Genomic DNA, 22,091 nt, shown 5'->3' with positions numbered 1-22,091 from the left:
TTACATGTAATCGTTTAAAGTACTTTAAACGAGAATTTGTAGTACAAGATAAAAGTAAAGTACAGTTTCATTTAAAGTCGTTCCGTGGAATTAAAATTTCTTCCTCTGTGATTAATGACGTGTGCTAAAATGTCTCTGGCATTTCTTTAACTCGCAAGAACAAAAAAAAATGTTAATCGTTTGTTACAATAGTAGTAATATGCATAGAAAATCTATTAGCAGCCGTATTCTTTTAACGAAACTACAATAACACGCATTTGTGGCGATAATTTGGAATATTAATGCGCGTTATCAGTCAAAGCCAGGTCGTCATCACGCCTACATATAATGTTTTCTTCATTGAACTTGTTTTTTTTTAATTTATATTTAGAATGAACTAGATGGCATCAGTAATACATTCAATACAGACCTCCTTATTGACTTTACCTTGGTCATGTTTGTTTTGGTTACAAATAAGTTCAGTGCTATTTCTCCCCATGATCCCCGTTCTACCATTTTATCTTGATGAACAATATCATCACGACCATTCTTAATGTGATGCTTCGCCATAAAATGCTGCTAACGGCGAATTGAATGCAATTAAAATTAATTGATGCTGAGCACGTTTCATGTCATGGGAAGCAAACTGTCCATTTGTAAGTTTGTATAATGCTGTAGATAAAGGCAATAAAACAGTGGTATGTTCAAACTTAGTTGATTTTATCACCACAGAAACTTTATGGTCATTACAATTTAATTGACTGATATAAAGTTTTTATCTCACAAAATGAGACAAGATATTTCCAGTAAATACAAACTTGACGCTTACCGGATTTTACACATTACACTTGACGGACAATGCTTACCTTTTCGGACCGTATTACTCTCGTTCGTTTTTGAAGGATTCAAATTGCAAGTTTTTTAAGCTGTTGTGTTTCTAATTGTCTTCAGTTTTTCGGAGTTTTCTTTTTGTCCTTCTGTTGTCTTTATTGTGTAATGAGAAAAGTTTCATGTTCTCAAGTTTAGGACAAGTAAAAGGATTCTGAGTTAAATATCGAATATCGTTTTTGATGCTTTTATATTATTCCCACATTTTAAATTTACACTTAAAAACCAACATGGTATAACAGATTTACACGCAAATTTGACCACCGATAGATCTCATCATGCTAAATACTTTCACTTTGGCTAAACATAAACGTTTTGAAGATATATGCAAAGAAAAAAAACAAAACAAAAAACAAAAAACTCCGAAGTTCTACTTATAGTAACAGCAGCACGTTTTCGATGGATTAAAAATTCCAACATCAGTTCTATGTAGGGTAATCAAGGGAACCAAGTTTATTGCGGTAATCAAAAGAATGTAATGCAGGGACAAAGGCCACGGGTGGAAAACAGACATACACAACGAAGAACATAAAGTAACTAAAATCATACGCACAAAGTAACAAAAGCAAATAAACAACTTGAGCTCCACTAAAAACTTGGAGCATGGACCAGGTCCACCGGTAGGATAAGCGTCCTCCGTTTTTCTAGAAACATCCACCCAGTTGCTCATAAAATGTCAAGTCCGGGAAAACCAAACTAGGTAAGGAAAACTGTGACCCTTTGAATAAATCAGTTTTCATGGTGCAGATGGATACACCATAACGATTCAAGAGTGTAGAACACTCCTAGACACACTCATACCAAGTTTAGTTCTAATTGTTCAAGTAGTGTTTAGAGAAAGTTTTTCTCTTAATCGTTAACGACCACGGACGCAAACAGACAATGATGATGCCAAGGGGCGACAATAGTTAACTTGGCTCTTTGGGAAATGGGAAAGGTAAGCTAAAACTCCAGAGTAAAACAGATCATAAATGACAAACCATTATGTGGCGAAGTTGAGGGTTTTTGTCATTACAGTTCACTTTTTATATATTGTAATGATGTAATGATTTAACAAGATTAAGTAAAAACATATTATCAATATTTCCATTACTACGATAAATGAATCACTTAATCATTCATAAATTTTATCTTTTAAATTTGGCATATTACCAAATGAAAGATATGACTTATTTTAAGCGAAAACGTTTGATTCGAATCTGGCATAAATTGAGTATTTTAATTCAAATGTCTGATGTTTTAAACTTTGTAGCGATTACGAAATTGTAAGTTAATATCTCCCAGTCCTTAATTTATACTCCATTATTTTGAAATTATTTTGACTTTCATTTTTTGTTCTGTGTATTTATAATGACAACAAAAATGTGTTTAAAAAGCGTGACAAAATCAGGTAAAATGAAAAATGCCATAACAGAAGATACTATCAGCACGCCACTCCATCCGATTACTCTGGCTGATATTCGTTTGTCGTCTGCACAGGTGATCGTGCGTTGGTAAGCAGTAGTCGTTTTCTTATCAACTGTCATCGTGGCCAAAACTTTGTTTAAATCTACGTCTGATTCATTATTATCTGCTGAAGTCTTTGGACAAGTCTTCGGTAACAAGAGCTCTTTGTCTATAACGAAAAAAAAAATTACAGCAATTAGTTTTTCCCATTTTTAGTGGCATTTATATAGACGATGAGCATGCGTGACATAATTTTCCGTGAGGTACAGCTAAGGTAGGACAAAAGAATTTTCTCATGGAAATGTATATTGAGCATGCTCAACGCATGCTTATCGACTATCCAATTGTTACCACGATAGTATCTATTTGGTTAGAGTACAATCGGTATATTTATAGCACCAAGTGGAGAAATTGTTTGAGTAGCTGTGTACTACTCGGTTTATTTGGTTAGTTTTTTCATTAATGTTGTTACCGTTTTTATATTCTTTTACTTATATTAAAATTAAACTTATTAAAGTGTACACCTCCTGAAACGTGTCACATTCCCATTTTAGCGTGCTTAGTGTGCTTCGCGTGCGTGTAATTTTCGTGTGCGCACTTCATGCTTCGTTCTTCGTGTATCGTGCAACGTTTTTCGTGCAACGGTTCTGTGTTCTGATTGGATGATAAAAATAGCTCCTAAGTAGATCAATTTTACGGAATGTCGTTGTAATTTCGTTTTCTTTGCCAAAATCAATATTCCTTTTACACTGAAAAGACAATATTTTGTCAGGAATCAATACTTGTTGGAATTAATTGGTTTCAAACATTCGAATATTATTTGTACACATAATAAAACACTGTAAATATTTGAATGGTCTTCAGGAATGATCGGGGAAAAGTTTCCTGAGCTATAAATGTTGAGCGATCATTCACCTAATGGTAATAGTTAGTCTTTTGAGAATAAAAATTGAGTATATATTACCCCAGTTTTTGAAATTTCAAATTTTTTATACTCCCTGACCAGTGAAAATGTTTTTGCAATGTACCATGTATAATAAATGGTATTGCATAGCAAAAAATACTCTTTTATCTTAAAATTGAGTCTATTTTACCCCAGTTTTATGAAATTTAAACTTTTTCATAATTCCAGTTCAGTCAAAATGTTTTCGCATTGTGCCATATATAATAAAAAATGAACACTCTTCATATCAACAATGCAATATTTTCTTTTTCAGATAAATAAAATGGTTTCGCATTAGTTAAAATAGCTTAATTATTTCAAAAAGAGTACTTTTTACCAATACTTTATGAAATTTTGGTATATTTGTTCTCCTGAAACAAGGAAAATGTGTTCACAATGATCAATATACAATAAATATGAACATTTTTCATATGAAAATTAATTTCTTTTCATATTCAGAGCAATAAGATGGTATCACATCAGTCAAAAACACTATTTTATCTAAAAAAAAATGAGTATGTCTTACCGCAATTTTATAAAATTTTAATATTTTCATACTCAGAGACTAATGAAAATGTTTTGGCAATGTACCATATATAATAAAATAGATATTTTTCCTATCGACAATGCAAAATTTCTTTTTTAGATTAATAAAATGGTATCGCTTTAGTTAAAATAGCCTAATTATTTTTTTTTTAAAAAGAGTACTTTTTACCAATAGTTTATGAAACTTTGGTATTTTTGTTCTCCTAGATCAAGGCAAATGTACTCACAATGATCCATATACAACAAATATGGACATTTTTACACAAAAAATAGTTCTATTTATTTCATATTCAAAGCAATATGATTGTATGGTAAAAACACTTTGTTAACTATTTTTTTTTTGTTTCAGAATTTTTCTTCAGTAGAAAAAATTTTTTAACATTTTCATACTTCCAGACCAATGACAATATTAATGTTTTCGCAATGTACGATGTATAACGAGATTTTATATCAAACCATTTATAGACATTTAAAAATTGTGTATATCGAATGTGTTTATTAAAGCATAATACACGTTATTACATAAAAGGTGTCATCAATCAACAAAATACGACGAACACGTACACTGCATATCATGAATTATCATTAGTTTCGCTTTGCAAGTTAGATTTCGAAATATACCAATTACTGAGAAGAATACTTTCGACGCACACGATCATTCGTTTATCGTGCAACGTGTTTCGTGTGGCTTTCGTGTATCGTCTGCTTCGAGTGCTTGTTTCGTGGGATCGTGTTTCGTGTTTTGCGTTTCGTGTGCTTCATGTGCGTGGGATTGATAACCTTACACGTTTCAGGAGGTGTAAGTGTTCATGAGAATCAGACAAAATGGGGAAAATCAGAAACATGCATGTCGAAACCCCACCAATCTGACAATGTAATACCCCTAAAGGATACTTCCTCTATTTGAAAAGACCAATATTTGATCTCTGCAACTTTGACTTTGCGCAGAAATTGTTCAATAGAATCTTAGAAAAAATGAGGTTTTTGACAGTTATCTGCCCTTGAAATGTTCATTTTCAGGGCACTTCAATGAAATTGTAACTTAGTGGTCCAGCATGATATGGAAAATATAGTCTGTTCTCCTTGATTCTAATGGCGAAAATAGTCAAATAACACTATCAAAATGTCAAGTTTTTTTTATACCTTGTTTCACCCACTGCATGATTCTTACAGGGGCTGACACTTAAGTAATTTACGTCAATAAAAAGAGACTTACAAACACAGGTTGGGAGAGACCCAGACCATTTGCGCGTCCGTTCACACGTTCTAAACAGGTCCCCGCCAATCAACACATGACCGTCGTTGCAGGAATATGATAATGTATCACCATACCTCAAGCCTGTCATAGTTAATGATGAGTTGACTGGATTATCTGGATATGGACACTCTGTAAAATAGGTAAACATAAACTGAGAGTACTGATATAGCCAATTAGTTAACATATTTACAGGGAATCATATATAAACCCAACCCCTAATGGATTTAAACATTTGTTTTGTTACAAAAGGAGTGCGGTTTATCAAGGATCAAAATACATTAGAATAAATTTTAAAAGACTCTAAAAGTGTCAAGATAAGTTTCGGATTATCCGGGATTTGGTAAAGACAGGTTTCATTATAATACCGAATCAAAACAAATTAGTATGACAAAATTAATTTATTTCTAAAAATCTAATCAAAATTATAATATCGAATATATTGATTTTCACACGATCAAAAATGTGTTAGCTCTAAAAACACTGTGGCTTTTTGAGGAGCGTAATCAGCGATTCAATACAAAATAATTTTGTACATATTTCTTTCAAATAATGCTTTCCATAAAGTATATGTTTCAGCCTTTTTGCCTTGATGTCATATGGTCTTGCATAGAATAAACTTACTTTGTTCTTCTAAATAAAAAATTCGCAGGGTGACCTTAGCCGCGGTACTTTCTTGAGCCGACTGGTTTTCTCCCCATCTATCGCCTATGTAAACCACAGGAGCATTTTTAGGATGCCAAAGCAAAATTTCTTTCTTAGTATAAGCATAAACAAAACCCCCATACCGGGCAATGGGCGTTGCTTGTGTTGTTCCTGCAGCGTAAAATAGCATCCTACCACGTCTCTTCTGATACTGAAATAATAGAGGTTATCATGTATATAGGGAAAATTATCATCATAGTAGATTGAAAAAATACTGTTTGTAATCCCGATACATGCAGTTTTGCCGATTTGGGAAAAAATCTGAAGAGATTAGAAAATCAGACTCGACCGTATAACATTATCGTGCTATCCGTTGTATAGTTTTGGTCTGAACGTGCAAAGAGTGCTGAAACCTCCAATTTTTTCTAATTTTCAAAAGCTTGAAAGAGAATATTTTTTTTCAGGTATAAGTATAAACAGTCTCTATGGTTTTGTTTACACAAACGTTTAACATACTTCCACAAACAATTAACATACTAGAAAAGCATACGACACTTACCCTACCAGTGCACCTGGTTCATGCTCCCAGTTTTTAGTGGAGTCCGAGTTGCTCATTTACTTTTGTTACTTTGTATGTATTATTTTATTTACTTTATGTTCTTTGTTGTTTTTGTCTGTTTTCCATGTCATGTCTGGTGCCTGGATTACATTCTTTTGATTTCATCTAGAATATTGGTTCCCTTGATTACTCTTTCAAAATCAAACTAAAAAGTAATATTACGATACAAAGACACATTAATGATCTCTTGACTGTGGACAGGCTCTTAAAATCTGCGATGGGGTTAAACTAGTTCTATAATGCCTTAACCATCCCCATTTATAGTAAAATGTAAGATTACAAATAAACACAACATAAAATTTATTGAATAATACATTCAGTTTCTGTCCTGGCGTTTTCCTTAGTATACAAACCTTTCCAACTATTGTATTGGGAAAGTCCTTTTAAAATATAAACAAAAAATAATTTATATTTGCTTAAAACTTCACAAATTACAGATGGTTGCGGTTTTATATTCTACCAAAGCATGCAAATATAACCTGTGCAATTTAGTACAGCATAGCTTTGTGTTAACTGTATATGTTTAATACCTGAACAGAAACCAAATACTTCGTCCAATCAAACGGACTTCTGATACCAACTATAGAATCGTGAATAAAACTGTCTCCAATGATCTGTTGAAAGTGAAACACATGTTGAGATGTTTTGATTTTCCATCCTAAGATGTAAGCTGTTCCTGACGTCTTTTTCTGAAAACTGTAGCCGTCAGATGTACCAAAGACATGGCCAGCTACAAAAATTAATGAGGTAAAGTACCTGAATGAGGCAAACTTTCTATTTAATGAGGTATAGGTAATTGGGTATTTGGCCATATTTCCTTTTGTCACGAGTTCATTTGGCAATGGGGAATGAGGCATGGTGTAAGGAGGAAAGAGAAAATCCAAAGTTACTATGTATTCAATTATATCAAAAAGAGTTTCCTTTAATGTTTTTAATGTAGGATATTGTATTAAACAACAAATTAAGAAAAAATACTTCTGTTACATGTATATTCCACTGTTCTTGCATTTTGCAAGATTCGAATTGAAAGTGGGAATGTTGCATTTGGATTTAGAAGGGTGTAAAGTTAACCTCAAATAGGATTTGAAGCAATAACGTCACTTTTATTGACAATATTTTAACATACACATCAGAATAAACATGTTTCTTTTTTCATGATTTTTTAGCTTGAAAAGGGTAAATGCATTCTCAAAGAAAGCATTTCAACATTTAATATATAAAACATGTATCAATATCTCTTATTTAGATTAAAACTTAAAATGATATATATCTTTTCGGGAAAAGCAAAAAAGCACCATTAATGTCTTTTGCAGAAAATGGGATGAAGGTGAATGAAGATTAGAAGATGTGGTATGGATGATAAAGCAATGTAACGTACTTAAAGAGTCGGTACTTCAAAGATATCACCCATGGAATACTGATGTAAACCAATATAAAAATAGGAGATATGTTATGATTGCCAATGAGAGTCATCCTCCAAATACCAAGCGACAAACAAATAAACTTCTTCAGGTTACCACACGGTCTTAAATGATGGGCAAAACCATAAAGCAGGCTGTAGAAAGATCGAAAACAAATGAAGTGAAACTATTCATATAAAACGAAAATCGACCTAATCTATAAAAAAGGAAACGCAAAACGAATAACAAAGAACCTAACAAAACAAGTTTTATTGTTATCTTTTGTATATATAGTATATTGACTACTTGGAATTGTATCTGTCATACGCATATAATTACGTCATAAAGCTCTTAAAAAAGTGACCAGGCAAAAACCAGGCAGTGGGTGGCACATGACAAATTCTGTTTTCAAATATTTTCCACACATATCATATTCTAAATAGATCCTTTCTCAAAGTTGAATATGGGTTTTCGATTAACTACAACAATGGAAGAGAAATAAATTGCATAGAAAACATTGAAATTTATTGTAAAAGGGAGATAACCCTTTAATTTTAGCAAAATTTGGTTGCTTTGATAAGGAACTTAAAAAACATTTATGAGCCATACATTGTCGATTTTAAACAAACATTATTTACTTTTAGACATATATAAGGTATATACATTAAATGGGAACAAAATGAACTGTGTGATAAAATTTATCCTTGTGCCACTCAAATTATAGGTTCTGCCTGATTTTTATATGCACAGCCTCCTAATGACGCTTGCCAAAAATAAAATCATGGTTGACAATAAGAACAAAGGACATTTACCGTTCTTAATTACGACTTACTGAATTAATTTATTTCAGTTTAAATGATTGTGGACTTGTTCTGTATACCAATTTTATTCATTGCACAGTAAATTTTACAAGCCTGAATATCGCCTATTTATAAAATACCTATTATCACAAAATCTGTAACCTATTATATATGAAAGTTTATTTTGACTTATATGTATGTTCCCTTCTATATATATTTGAATTTTGAGCTTTGGTAAAAATAATAACTTTAAATGTTAATATTATATTTTTTTACTCTTTTCTTCCCTTCTACATACCTGGATCGGTTTTGAAGTATGACGGAACCCACAACCTCACAATTGTGTCATCATAACCATATAGTACACCACCTAAATCATTATACATCTTTTGAGTATTGCCAAGAAACACTGTTCCTAGAGGTATATGTAAAGATACAAAAATTAAATAAGACGGTTTTACGAAAACATTGCATGTAAATTATTGTACTTTCCTATTTCACCATGTCGTTATATATTCATTCAGATCGAAACCAATTTTCGAAATTGTGCCAAGAGGTAGAGGTGTACGGCAGGATGGGGGTATCTATACTCTTTATGACCGAGACGAGGCGGTAGACTATTGCGAGATAGACAGGTCCTAAATGAAGTGCAGGAAGTTGAAGTTGAACCAGTGGTGCACGCTTTGAAAGTAAAACAACTACAATTAAACACAACCAATAGTGAACAGTGGACAGATACTTCTTATATATTTTTTTTAAAAATGGTGGTATAGAAGCACCCTATTTTAGCAAGTGATTAATTTGCATGTATAAGTATAATTATAGGTGCTGTGTCAGATACAACTTTACAAGAATCTATAATTACGACAAACAATTTAGACTACGGATTGAACAAAATCCATCAAAATTTTGGTCACGGATTGATGGTTATTTATGGTTACGCTTTGTTGCAAAGGGAGACTTGTGTGGTCAAAATATTTAGTACACATATCGGTATGACAAATTTTGATATGATTATAATTTCAAAAAAGGTTGTTTTTAAAAATGACTGCGTTCATAGAAATGCTTGCTTGAAGTGCACAGCAATGCACCGATTTGTATTGTGAAATGCATTTTGTAATCAGAGAAAAAAGAAAAAAGAAAAACAAAACAAAGATATGAATGTGCAAAGTTTAAATAAAAGTCTAGTAAAGCTTCGTTCCTCTGTACACATACACAATTATGGTCAATTGGCACCATTTAGACAGTATAAAGGACCTCCATCTCGAATTCATGGACAAGAGTAATCAAGGGAACCAAGGTTACAGCGGTAATCAAAAGAATGTAATCCAGGGACAAAGACCAGGCATGGAAAACAGACATACACAACAAAGAATACAAAGTAACTAAAATGATACATACAAAATAACAAAAGTAAATGGGCAACTAGGACTCCACTAAAACTGGAAGCATGGACCATGTACACCGGTAGGGTAGGCTTCTTCTGGTTTTCTAGAAACACGCGTCGAGTTGCTCATAAAAAGTGAAGTCCGGGGTAAACGGAAGAGTAAAGGACGAATTCAAGGACATTTTATCTAGCATGAAAACACAGGAAAGGCAAAAGTACGAACAGAAAATCAAAGCAGTAAATGATTGCAGTAACAAAGTAAGAGCACAAAAATGTCCAGTGACAGAACAAATTATCTTAATCGTTTTAAAAATTACATGGAATTGTTTATAACAAGTTCATTTAATAATATTGAATTTGAAGGCGATTGCAAAGAGGAAAAGAGCGAATTTATTTACGATATAGTATTTTTTAGATTTATATAATAACTTACCAATTCCATCGGACATGTAGCCGTTATCCAATAACGTACGTACTGTTACAATATCGGGTAGGAATCCTAGTGCATGGGAAAGTTCTCGATAGTTCTGCCCGCTTTCCCCTGAAATATAAAGATATATGTTTCCGTCGAACATTATTTTTATATGCATTTCGTGTTGGAAGAATTTAATGATATTAGTATTCAATTTTCAAAATCTATTCAGAAAATTTGTTATTAACCTTTTCTTTTTTTTCGTTTGGATTTTCATTTGGTTATGCATGGCGAGATAATATATAATAATTGTTTTAACTTATATGATAATACTTTTAATTTGAATATTATGGTGTCGGTATATTTTTCGCAATTTTCCCATAAAATTCCCCGTTTCCTATTCTATATATATGCTTATGGTTTTCCCTTGTTGACGAAAAAATAATGCGAGCAACTTTAAAAAAAAAAAACAGAAATCTTCCCTCTTCATATGATGTAAATAACAAAATGTAAAAAAGCCTAAACTTGAAGTATTTCCCCTTCGATTCCTTCGACAATGATTATATTTAGAATTCCTTTGTCCAGAAAAACTGCGTTTAAGAAGTTTTAACATGTGAAAAAGTTGTAATGCTTCTTTTTTCAGTCTTTTGATAGTAAATACATTCCTTTATGCACATGTAAAAATGATACCATTCTTTTTCATATATGTTCATCAAGTCTCTTGAGCACGTTAAGGAGAATTTGTAGACAATAAATATATTACCTGATGGTCATCTGTATATAATGCCCAGACTTCCTTTAAAATTTTGTTAAAATCTCTTGAGTGCTTACGAGTTTTTAACATGTTAAACCATTAAATTTAATATTTCCTCTGGATAGTTAAGGAGTTGCGCTTACAAGGATGTGGACAGATAAATGAAGGGACGAGGTTATAAATATTAGATGCATATTGTCTATAACCTACTTTTCTTTCTTCTAGTGTTAGGTTTATTTCCAAATATTTCTTTTTTTATACAATTTAGGTCAATGGATATACCAAAACCCGATAAAAATGTTTGTCGATGCTACTAACTGTCATTTCCAAATTTAGCAAACGTGTTGTAAAGTTACGTCTTGTATCTTTTATATTTTTATATATATTTTAGTAATTTTAAATGGATATCAAATATGTGGTTTAAAAAGGTAACAATTCATTGTATATTTACGGCTGACGAAGGTTGACATGTTGATTACAGGTGATGGCAAATCTGTTGCAATCCACGCTCGAACTCTGACTTGACCATTGGTGTATGGCCCTATAGGTACGGGTGGTCCATCGTATAATGTACCTGCTCCTGATACAAAGAAAGACTAGTTTGTCTTACCTACATTTTTTTCAGATATACACCTACAATTTATGTATGTATTAGAAGAAAAAAATCACAAAAAGAAACTTATCTAAAGTCTTGTCTTGGGCGATGAGTATTATATTTATATATTTATAGTATAAGAAATTTTTTAAAAGATCATAAATTAAGTAGCTTCATTTATTGTAATGCACATGATAGAACCTTTGGTGCTGGATTTGGCTTTCTATTTCGACTCTTTTGGTTTTGAGTACTCCTTGTATACAATTATTGTCTTTATTTAGATCTTTCTTTGTATTTGACTCTAATGATGCTGATTGAGATTACTTCTTGAAGCACTTGTACAACATACAGAAATTTGGAATAATTATATGATTGTTCCTTTTGTACCTAATAGCAACAGGGTCGATGCCACTGCTGGTGGCCCAGGACCAAAGATCCTAAGTGGACTAGTCTTACCCTGGGTTATATGATATATTATCTTTTTTAATGATGCATCAAACGGGAGTTTACTCCTATATAGAAACATGTTTTCGGCGAAATAAATTTTCCAATACTAAATGGCTGTTCCCTTTGTATTCAGCAAATGACCACGACCAGTGTTCTTCTATATAAAGACATCGTTCAATTGTATCAGCGATGTCCTTAAATGAAATCAAGGGAACCAATATTATAGCGGTAATAAAAAAAAAGACAAAGACCAGACATGGAGAACAGACCTACACAACAAAAACATAAAGTAACTAAAATCATACATACAAAGTAACAAAAGCAAATGAGCAACTCGGACTCCACTAAAAACTGGGAGCATGAACCGGGTGCACCGGTAGGGTAAGTGTCATCTTCTTTTCTAGAAAAACCGCCGAGTTGCTCATAAAAAGTCAAGTCCGGGGTAGACAAACGAGGAAAGGAAAACTATGACCCGTTGAATAAATCTGTTTGCATGGTGCAGATGGATATACCATAACGATCCACGAATTCATGATGACAACCACAAAACTTCTGTAGTGATGACTTCAATATTGTAGCGACATAACCCTGTTCCAGAAGTCTATTTATTAGAGTTCTAGTAAGTACAAAAAGTCCGCGTAGTTTCGGTAAGCTCTGGCATAACGTACGGTTTGTGATATGAACACTCCATACGCAGGTGCTGTAGGGATGTTGCCACAGATGAAAGGAAAGTTGACAATTCTGAATGAAAAGTCATCATGTTTGTCGTAAAGTTTGGTCAAAAGTTTTCCTTTACCATTGATTTCTAGGTCAAGATATGAGGCTGGCCTTACAGTGTCTGTAGTATTCTTTATCTCAAGTTTTTGGAATAGATGCGATGAGTCAAATCCCCAAAATTAGGATTGTTTAAAGATAATACTTCATCTATATAGCGGAATTTCAGATGAAAGGATTTTGCCATACGATATTCTTTCTTTCGGATCAAATCAGCTATAAAGTTAGCCTCATAAGAGTGATGGCATAGGTCACAAGTAAAGGAGCACAAGTTGTTCCCATTGGAATGCCAACCGTTTGTTGAAAAACACGTCCACCACACTGGATAAATATGTTGTCGATTAAAAATTCAAGCATTTTGTAAACATCTTCCTCTGTACATATGGAAGATGATTTGGGATTATTTCTTACAAAGTATGAGGAATCTCTACCAAGAACTATATATTTGTATCAGGGTATACCATCTTTTTTGAAAAAAAAACAACGATGTATAATGTATTTAAGTGACTTTAACTGAGTATTGGGAATAGAAGTATACAGTGTAGAAAAATCATAGGTTTTAATGCTATTATATTCAGATAATATTCTTGAACTGATTGTCTCCAAAAGATCTTTCGAATTTTTCAGGATCCACATTGAATTTATACCACTAAACAAGTAACAAGTGTTGTGGTAGGACTGCATACCCACTTTGACAGTTGTAATTATAGAAGTTAAAAGTTTTGAAAAAGGTTTGATGGTACATTTGCAGATCCAGCTATGGAACGTTGTTTATATGGATTCTTGTGGAGTTTAGGAATCCAGTACATAGACGGTAAATCACAATCATTGTCCTTGGCAGAGAGTCCAAAAAAGGATAGCACAGATTTATGGTTTTCCACGACCTCTTCTGTGGAGAGTGTGGTAGCAGTATAGGTGTTATCACTGCTTTTATTTTCTACGTCTACCTCTGATAATAAACAATTGATGAAAAAAAATTTGTGGACAAAAACAATGTTGTTTTGGGCCTTGTCTGTTGGTACGACAACATGTTTGTCATATATAGTAGACAATATTTTTGCTACATCGGAGTCTTTGAAAACTGATGTAGCTTTGGCACTCATTGACCTGCTTAAAACTATCACTCGTTTCAAAATTAAAGACCTCACGGCCTTTAACCACGCTGGCAGAGAATCGATGTCTTCTTCTTCTCGTTTTATCCATTTTCTTGCACGGCATCCATAAGAACTTTAAAGTTATAATTTCAATTTATGGAGTGTGGTTCATGGTACTTGGGACCTTTAGAAAGGATATTACGCAGAGATTCGTTTTCGATGATGGTTAAATCTCCCGTAACGACGTGACCAGAAGGACCATATTTGAATGGAGAGTTTTTTCAAGAACAGTCAGGTAGTTTAGCCTTGAAGTCCTCAATCTCGAGGTTTTTCAATAGCCTTTTATAATTGAAAATTTTGGATGCAATGGGTGAAGTATAGGAATATGAAATAATTGGTACAGATTTATCTTTGAAATGTGGGGAATTTTGTTGATGACGTTTTTGTGATGGAGGATGTTAGCCAAATTAATTGCATCTACACCTTTGTTGACAAACGGTCGTGGAAGAAATTATCGTCTTTCTTCATCTTGACTTTTCACACAAAGTGGTTTAAAGAGTCTTTGGAAACTAATATCCAAAATGATGGCAACAAGTCTGTGTAATGATGAGGTCGGGTCAGAAACAGGAGTGTCAAGACTTGTTTTGTAAAGGGAGTGTAGTAGAGTGTGAGGTATAGAATAAAGTATGGTTCTAATGTGATGAAGTCCAAGAGGTTTTTGTATGAAAGGAAGGAGACTATCTATTGAGACATCAAGTAACTTAGGTGACGTATAGTGACGATGGCCATTACTCCTTCCCCGTCTTAGAGTTTTGTCAAATAAATTCATCACATTTATGCTATTGGTATATTGGCTTCAAAGGTTTCCTATACTTTGATGTTGTCATTGCATCCGTAAGGTATTGCAGTACCTATGATTGTTTTTACTTAGAACGGGACTGTTGTAGGATGACCTACCAACCAAGTTAATGAGATATATTAATACATTATTATTGCATGTTAATTTCAATTAACTAGATGTGTATGACTGTGTTATTTAGATATATTTTAACTGATCTCTGCAAGTAAATACTAAAATTTTTTTTTTATGGTCTGGTTTAGAATAATGAATGGATTGCTTATCTTTACAATTTGATAAACACATTGACGGACAGTAAACTTTTAAATACAAACAAGTATTAGAAGTAAATGTATGCCTGAATAAAAAATTCTGTTAAGGTAAAATCCTTACTGTGTGATCAAATTGTCAAATTGTGCACATGTGTGAATGGCATGGATAAACAATGGCATAAGCATAATATAGTTATGGAAAAAGTGTAATATACAATAAGCTCAATAGAAATGTTTTTATTATTTTCGCCTGGTTTACATTCAGTCCAGCTCTAATACTGAATAGTAATAATCAAAGCGATTAGTAATTTGACAACGGGTGAAAAAAATACTTAAATGTACATTACATTGCTTCTTATTCAATCACGGAGGCGTTACATTTTCTTTGTACGTCAGAATTCCGGTGGTCTTGACCTGATAAACCAGGACTCTCCAAGACTAAGGCAATTCATTCCATTGGGAGAGAAATATAATTAAATTTATTATTATGTAAAGGTCGTTCAAAAGCTAATTTATTTTATTTATTCCAATTTAAAAATAAAATTGGGAACGCAGGTACGATCGATTAATGTCTTTTTCGGGTCATTAAAATTTTAACAGTTAACAGACTTTTTCAAGTGTAACATATGGGAATTGTTTAAGACTGCACATACAATTGTTTACACTTATTCTTCTTTGCAAGCTATTAGCTCCAGAGTGTTGAACAACGTACATTTTGTTTTAAATAATTTAACAAGTATTTACAACACACAAATTGGGTGATATATTCCTTAATTCAAATTTCATAACAAAAGACTACCACAAAGGCATTTTATTATGTACATGAAATAAAGTCTAAAGAATCATGAGTTTTACTAACGTTCCGAAGATAACTTGCATTTGAAGTAGGGGCAAAGATAATTAACGTCGACCCATATTTGAACTAGTCAAATATTTATCATATTTACAAAATGCACTAATCACATTTACATTATTACAATGTAATTTCGCAGAGAAAATATTGAACTGAAAATTATTTTATAGATATCAGTGTTTTATCGAATGTTCAAAGTGTAATAAATTTTGATAATTCACACTGTGAAATAAATTCGGTAATTTCACTCTCGGACTTTCTCCCGCCAAAATGCCACAATTTTGATATCAATCCGCCAATTACAGAATTTGAAATTTAATTTGAAAATATCGATGAATTATAAATACAATCTATATAATAAATAGGATAATCAATTCGTTATCGTGAATAACCAAATATGATCACTCACGCCAAGAACAAACGCTTGAGGATTAACAAGTTCCGCACACTTGTTAAATCTAGGCGTTCTTTGCCACTCGTGATAATATCTTGGTTATTGACTCTTTCAAATTAATTATCCTATTATCATTTAATTTTTCTTAGTGTTGCTCATAGTGAGACAAAGACAAATTTTACTAAAAATGTGACATGCTTCATTTTGGGGACTATCACCTCTTAAAAATTAGTTAATTATAGTGTACTTTCAACTTCTTGCAATATTGAATCAAAACCATAACGGTCGTGATAAAACGAAACTAGTCCATGAAACGCGTGGTCTCTGTCTATTACTCATTTATTATTATACGGATATTTGATATCGACTATAAGCTTATGATAAACAATACATTTTTTAGATATGATAAATAAAATGTTGAGAATTAGGTTGAAAATCTTGACACTAAAACTGGTACTTGATATATATAACTTTGAAGACATAATAAGAAGTAAAGCACATATCTACTTTCACATCAAGTTATTAAAGGTAATTTGGTATATTTATGATGATTTCATATAAGATTCCCCTCTTAACTATACCAAACATAATTCATTTTACCTCAAATTTGAAAAGTTAATCACCCATCAACATCATGAATGAACCATAGCAAGCAATGGCTTGAAATAGTCATATCAAACCCACACAAAAATAAATTGAAGGTTATGCTATGAGTATGAGCATGTAGCAGGGTATGTTGAATGTTTTAAAAGACTTACCTGTATAAGCTAACCCTAGATTCATGCTATAAATGGTGTTTTTCAAAAAAGGAAACCCAAGCTGAACATGGATATCATTATACCAATAAACAACAGCTCCAAAATCATACGGTAGATCGTCGTCTCTCTGTGAGGAACCAATTCCAGAAAATATATATTCAAGTGCACCCTCAATGATTTTTACTTGAACATCTACTTTTACAGGGTATTCTCCAAGGTTGTGAGGTATTGTTAACAAGGAGGTGTTTACGTCGCCTGATCTTGCATCATACCATTCACTTATGAAACTTGGTTGGTATATGACTTGCATAAAAGCTACATAAGGAATAACGAAATTGCATAACTAAATTACTTTTGGTTTTTTATGTTTTTTTTTACTTCATGTTATTATTAATTTAACATAGTTTCAACCGTATTGTCTTATAAAACGATAAACATTTGTTGTCATAATTTTATGGAAAACGCTTCAGTCAGATGCCTGTCATTGCTTTTTGTTGATTTAAAAAAACTTCCAAACGTCTACAAATTCTTAATCTTCTACTGCTTCTCGAAAATAAGAGGACATTATCAGTGTTTGTACATTTAAATAGATTGTATTTAAGGTTTTAAATGGAGATCCGGCTCCTGTTCACTGGGGTTATTTTTTGTTAAGTTCTTTTTTTCCTTGATTGATTCATAATTTTTAAGTTCACATTGATTTTTTATATGGTCTTTTTGATATAAAGTAATAACTAAGTAAAGACTCGTTTGGATTATTCTTGACTTTTGCGTTTTAAAATATTTGCATTCAATCGTAACAATCCGACAATATCTATAAAAGCGATTTCCAAATAAGCTGAAGTAAAGTTTACATGATGCATTCTATTAATTAAACTTTTTAAGAAGCTTAGCTTGTCTCTTACATGAACAGTTATTTTCAGAATGTTCTTAGTAATCTTGCGATCTTGTTTGGAAAACTACAAACTGTTGATTTAGCACGTATAAAGAATGTTGAATTTAGACTGTTTGGTCAGTTTTGACTTGAAATGAATGTTGACAAAAGTTTTAGCAAATTCCGAAGCGTTAAAATGTATTGTCTTTATTAATTTAATGATGTTGATTTTAGAGCGTACTACTAACGGACTCCAGAGTGTACTGCATATATTGATATTTAGATGCGTACAACTGAGTTGACGCTATAGTGTACGGCAAATGTTGCTTCTAGGGGTGTTCTACTAACATGAACTCCAGAGTGTACAGCAAATGTTCTTTTACAGAGCACTACTAAAATAGTTTCCAGATTTAAGGCACATACTGATTTTAGATCGTACTACTAATATAATATCCAAAGTGTACGGCAAATGTTCATTTTAAATGTACTACTAACATGAACTCAAGAGTGTACGGTAATGTTGATTTTAGATCGTACTATTTGTATAATCTTCAGAGTCTTTTTCCAAAATTTGATCAAAACCACACGTTAAATGCGATAAAAGACATGATTTTGATTTAATCACTTTTTTTACCAAACAAATGATGGTCTTACACATATGGAAAATATTTAGAAATATATGTTTATCATGTGTTTAAAAAGAAATGAAAATCAAATGAGACTGAACATATGTTACAGACATTTGATAAAGCCTAATTATTAGGATAGTTCGCATTTATGTTTGCTACATAAAAATATTAAACTATCAATTCTAGTAGTTGCTTGAGTTTGTTTTAAACCACGCCATCTTTACTTCAACTACAGTCTTAATACTATGATCTAAATAAAGCGATCATCAATGTCTTGGATACACTATATTCACGTTTTATTCTATTAAATATGTGTAATTTTCTTTTACAATTATTAATACCGTATGAATTGTAACCGTTACTTGTACTTACTTAACTGGAGAACATGTAATAGTATAAAGAAAACACAAGGTTGAAACGGCATACTTTCCGGAGTGAACTAAAGCCCTGTTCACTCGTTTAATGACACAAATTTGTTCTTTAAAGATATTAAGCTGGTAGATACAAAAATATCTTTAAAGAGTTTGTAATACTGTATGCACGAACACACACATATACAAATACTCTAAATTATCTTGTACGATGCATTAATGAAATATAATACGATCCTTTTGATAACAATTATTTGACAATAGTTTTTACTCAAAATGACTTCTTTTACGAAATCAACATTTTTTAAAATTTTAATTTGCTCAATAACTCTATCATTTTGACATACGTGTGCTTATAAATGCAACGCACTTATGAATTGCTACAGTGTTTTTACAAAATGACAGAAGGAGCTACCCAACAAAAACTGCCAAATATTGAAATTATAGAATGTATTTTGCTTGATTGTCAATATATTTGTAAATACATTAATACATCATATGTTTTAACATCATTTCCATGTATTTATTTTCTTATATACAATAATCATATGCACTTTAAAGCACAAGACTATCATGTTTATCAAACAAAAATTAAATGTTAAAGTGAAAAAATGATATTTCAAGCAAACTCGACTGAAATATATTGATATATTACATTCTACATTTCATATGGTTATCGTGTTTTGCTCGTTTGTATGTGTATGAGCTATACGCATTGAAGAACTATGATTTAACCCATGCTTTCAACATTTTACATATGCATTGACTTTCATTTGCAAACTGCCTGATTATCATTTAGACTTATAGCTTAACACCTTTCTTTTATTAATTTTTCGGATGGTAATATGTCCAATAAACTGAAGCATATTATATTATTGAATTATAATATTGATAAAGTTCTGTCAGCAAGGGAAAATAGGCTTTTCAAGTTTCTTTAATATTAATAGAAAAATGAAGACCAAGTCATTGGATTCATGTATGTGACATAATATCAAGTAAGGTTGTTGGAACGACTTCAACCTTTATTTATTAAATGTTTTATTTAAAACTTTTATTATTTACAATACCAAAGTTACTCACATAGATTAATGTAAAGATAGTTAATTAAGAATTAATAATTCTCCCGACTAAAATTTCCCGATTTACAATGAAAGACTAATAGATTCTTACATACATCTTTAATTTAAGTAATCATGACTTTTCATAAGTGGAGCACCGTGCAGGTCCGGGTGTTAAAAGAATAGGCCTGAAGCAGCGCTAAGCTTGTCGTAAAAGGCGACTAAATAGTGCTCAGAACCCTAGCCTAGAGCGCTCTGCCCACAGAGCAACTAGGATGTGTGCCCCAGGTGGTGGAATGGGGCACCCCTGGCGTGGTATATGCTGGGGTTGTCAGGCTATAATACGGAAAACCTGACCGCAAACCATAGTGGTGCACCGTGTTGGGAAAGATGCCACGTTCCTCGCACGTTAAAGAACCCTACTGTGGTATTCTCCCGGAGTATGAACCATAGGGCTGCGCCACAGGAGGCTAAATTGCTCGACCCTACCCACCTCTCCCCATTTCCAGTGGCAATCAAAGTTTGTCGACCCCATTGTCCTTGTGTCCCATCCCTTTTTCATTTCATCATCATTTCATGTTCATTTTATCATCAATTCACGTTCATCGTCTGAGTATAGCTGAAATATTGCTGCTCGGACGTTAAACCACAACAAACAAACAAACAAATCATAAGTGGAGCGAATTGGAACGGGTGAAAAAACTAATTATATTTCTAACGAGTAAAAAATAACCCAATTTTAGTTTCCAAAGAATTTTTATGCTTATTACTTCCGTAAAAAGAACAAGTTAAGACGAGCGCGCGTGACTTTGCCTTACACGAGTCGCCTCAACTCGCAAAGGGCCATCACTGGATGAATTAAGAATCAGCCATTTTTTCTCGCCTTTCAGTTTGTATTTGCAAAAGGATAAAAACAAAATACGTAACCAGGCTTGCATGACATCAACCGCTTTATTTAGTGTTTTTTTTTTTGTTTTTTTGTTTTTTTATGTTTTTTTTTTTTTTTCAATAATTATTAGAAAAGATGTATCTATCCAATTCGGAATGTACCGATAGCTCGGAATCAAATACAATTCAGATACACAAATACAATCACAATGCATACTTTTAACGTCAATAAGTATGCCCCTTGTTTTAATTGCCATTTACTTCGTAGATGTTTTGCAGTTTGCATATTGTATTGAACAAAACAAAGAGAAAAAAAGTAATTAAATCTTGGATATCAATGAGAGAAAATTATTTGACAAGGCAACACAGTGAAAACCAAAATTATTGTACATAAAAAATAAAACGCCAAAAAAAACGTAAATAGTAAAAGCTGGGTTAACCATGGTGCCACAAGAGGGTTAACATTCTAGGGTATATAGAAGATTTCGACGGTCTTAATAAAAAAAAAGACTATATAATGGTAAGTCAGGTCATAATGACAATCAAACAACATTACAAAAAGTCGACTTTGCAATGTCTACAAAATGTTGAATGTCCTTAAACTCTCTCTACCAGTGATCTTGAACTTGCCAAATTTATTGCTAAGTTCAAGATCATACATGTTGATTTCGTTGTCTAGTGTGCAAACCGCTGATTGTTGACAGTTGGAGCTCGTTGATAAAAACTCTCATTAAAATTATATCTACTAATTGTTTCTAAGTCACTGCATGTAGGATCTAATAATACTTCATTTAATTTTCTGTTGAGATACATGGCATTTCTGATGTGCCGGCCAAATTCAAACTTTGAAAATCCTATAAACATTTTTAAAGAGGAAAACTTTATGATTCTAAAAATAAACGGTAATCTAAACGAAAAGTAGAATGACGAGCGGGGTTGAGCAGTGACTTGATGGAAGAAATATAAGCTCATGTTTTTATACCTTCTTTATGCATATTAATCTCTTATTAACCATAACATATATACATTCATGTAACAAACAACACTTTGTATATTTCATAGCCATAAGTCACTCGTCTATCAATTAATCTTTCATTTCATCTATAAAATCTAGAGCAAATAACTTGAGTAGATTTCGATGACCAAAGTCTAGACTTTGTAGTGAACTTACTTAA

At 32.4% G+C, this 22,091-nt stretch overlaps 1 protein-coding gene across 1 annotated transcript; it reads right to left on the bottom strand.

Moving 5' to 3' along the window:
* Positions 1-865: 865 nt before the first annotated feature.
* Positions 866-19,057, bottom strand: LOC148614062 (uncharacterized). The gene is made up of 9 exons (XM_088587883.1): positions 18,972-19,057; positions 17,100-17,414; positions 11,526-11,654; positions 10,342-10,449; positions 8,820-8,936; positions 6,852-7,051; positions 5,682-5,913; positions 5,019-5,189; positions 866-2,482 (listed from the first exon to the last, which is right to left on the bottom strand). The coding sequence occupies exons 1-9, from the start codon at positions 19,021-19,023 to the stop codon at positions 2,193-2,195; spliced, it is 1,614 nt and encodes a 537-aa protein (XP_088444009.1). The 5' UTR covers positions 19,024-19,057; the 3' UTR covers positions 866-2,192.
* Between the last annotated feature and the right edge of the window lie 3,034 nt (positions 19,058-22,091).

The sequence above is a fragment of the Perna viridis genome, chromosome 6 (assembly GCF_037379345.1).
Source record: "Perna viridis isolate PV_CMFRI_1.1 ecotype Kerala chromosome 6, ASM3737934v1, whole genome shotgun sequence".
In the NCBI taxonomy this organism is placed as follows: domain Eukaryota; kingdom Metazoa; phylum Mollusca; class Bivalvia; order Mytilida; family Mytilidae; genus Perna; species Perna viridis.
Note: the sequence above shows the minus strand (reverse complement) of the source record. Positions and strands in the feature narration are given on the sequence as shown.

What these genes read in the sequence shown, in the direction of transcription:
- LOC148614062 (XM_088587883.1), bottom strand. Translation starts at nt 19,023, where the DNA reads ATGCCGTTTCAACCTTGTGTTTTCTTTATACTATTACATGTTCTCCAG. An exon ending in TCTAGGGTTAGCTTATACAG is followed by an intron (nt 11,655 to 17,099) that starts GTAAGTCTTTTA and finishes TCTTTGTATCAG; the next exon opens with GAGCAGGTACATTATACGAT. An exon ending in AGTATTTGGTTTCTGTTCAG is followed by an intron (nt 5,914 to 6,851) that starts GTATTAAACATA and finishes CTATTATTTCAG; the next exon opens with TATCAGAAGAGACGTGGTAG.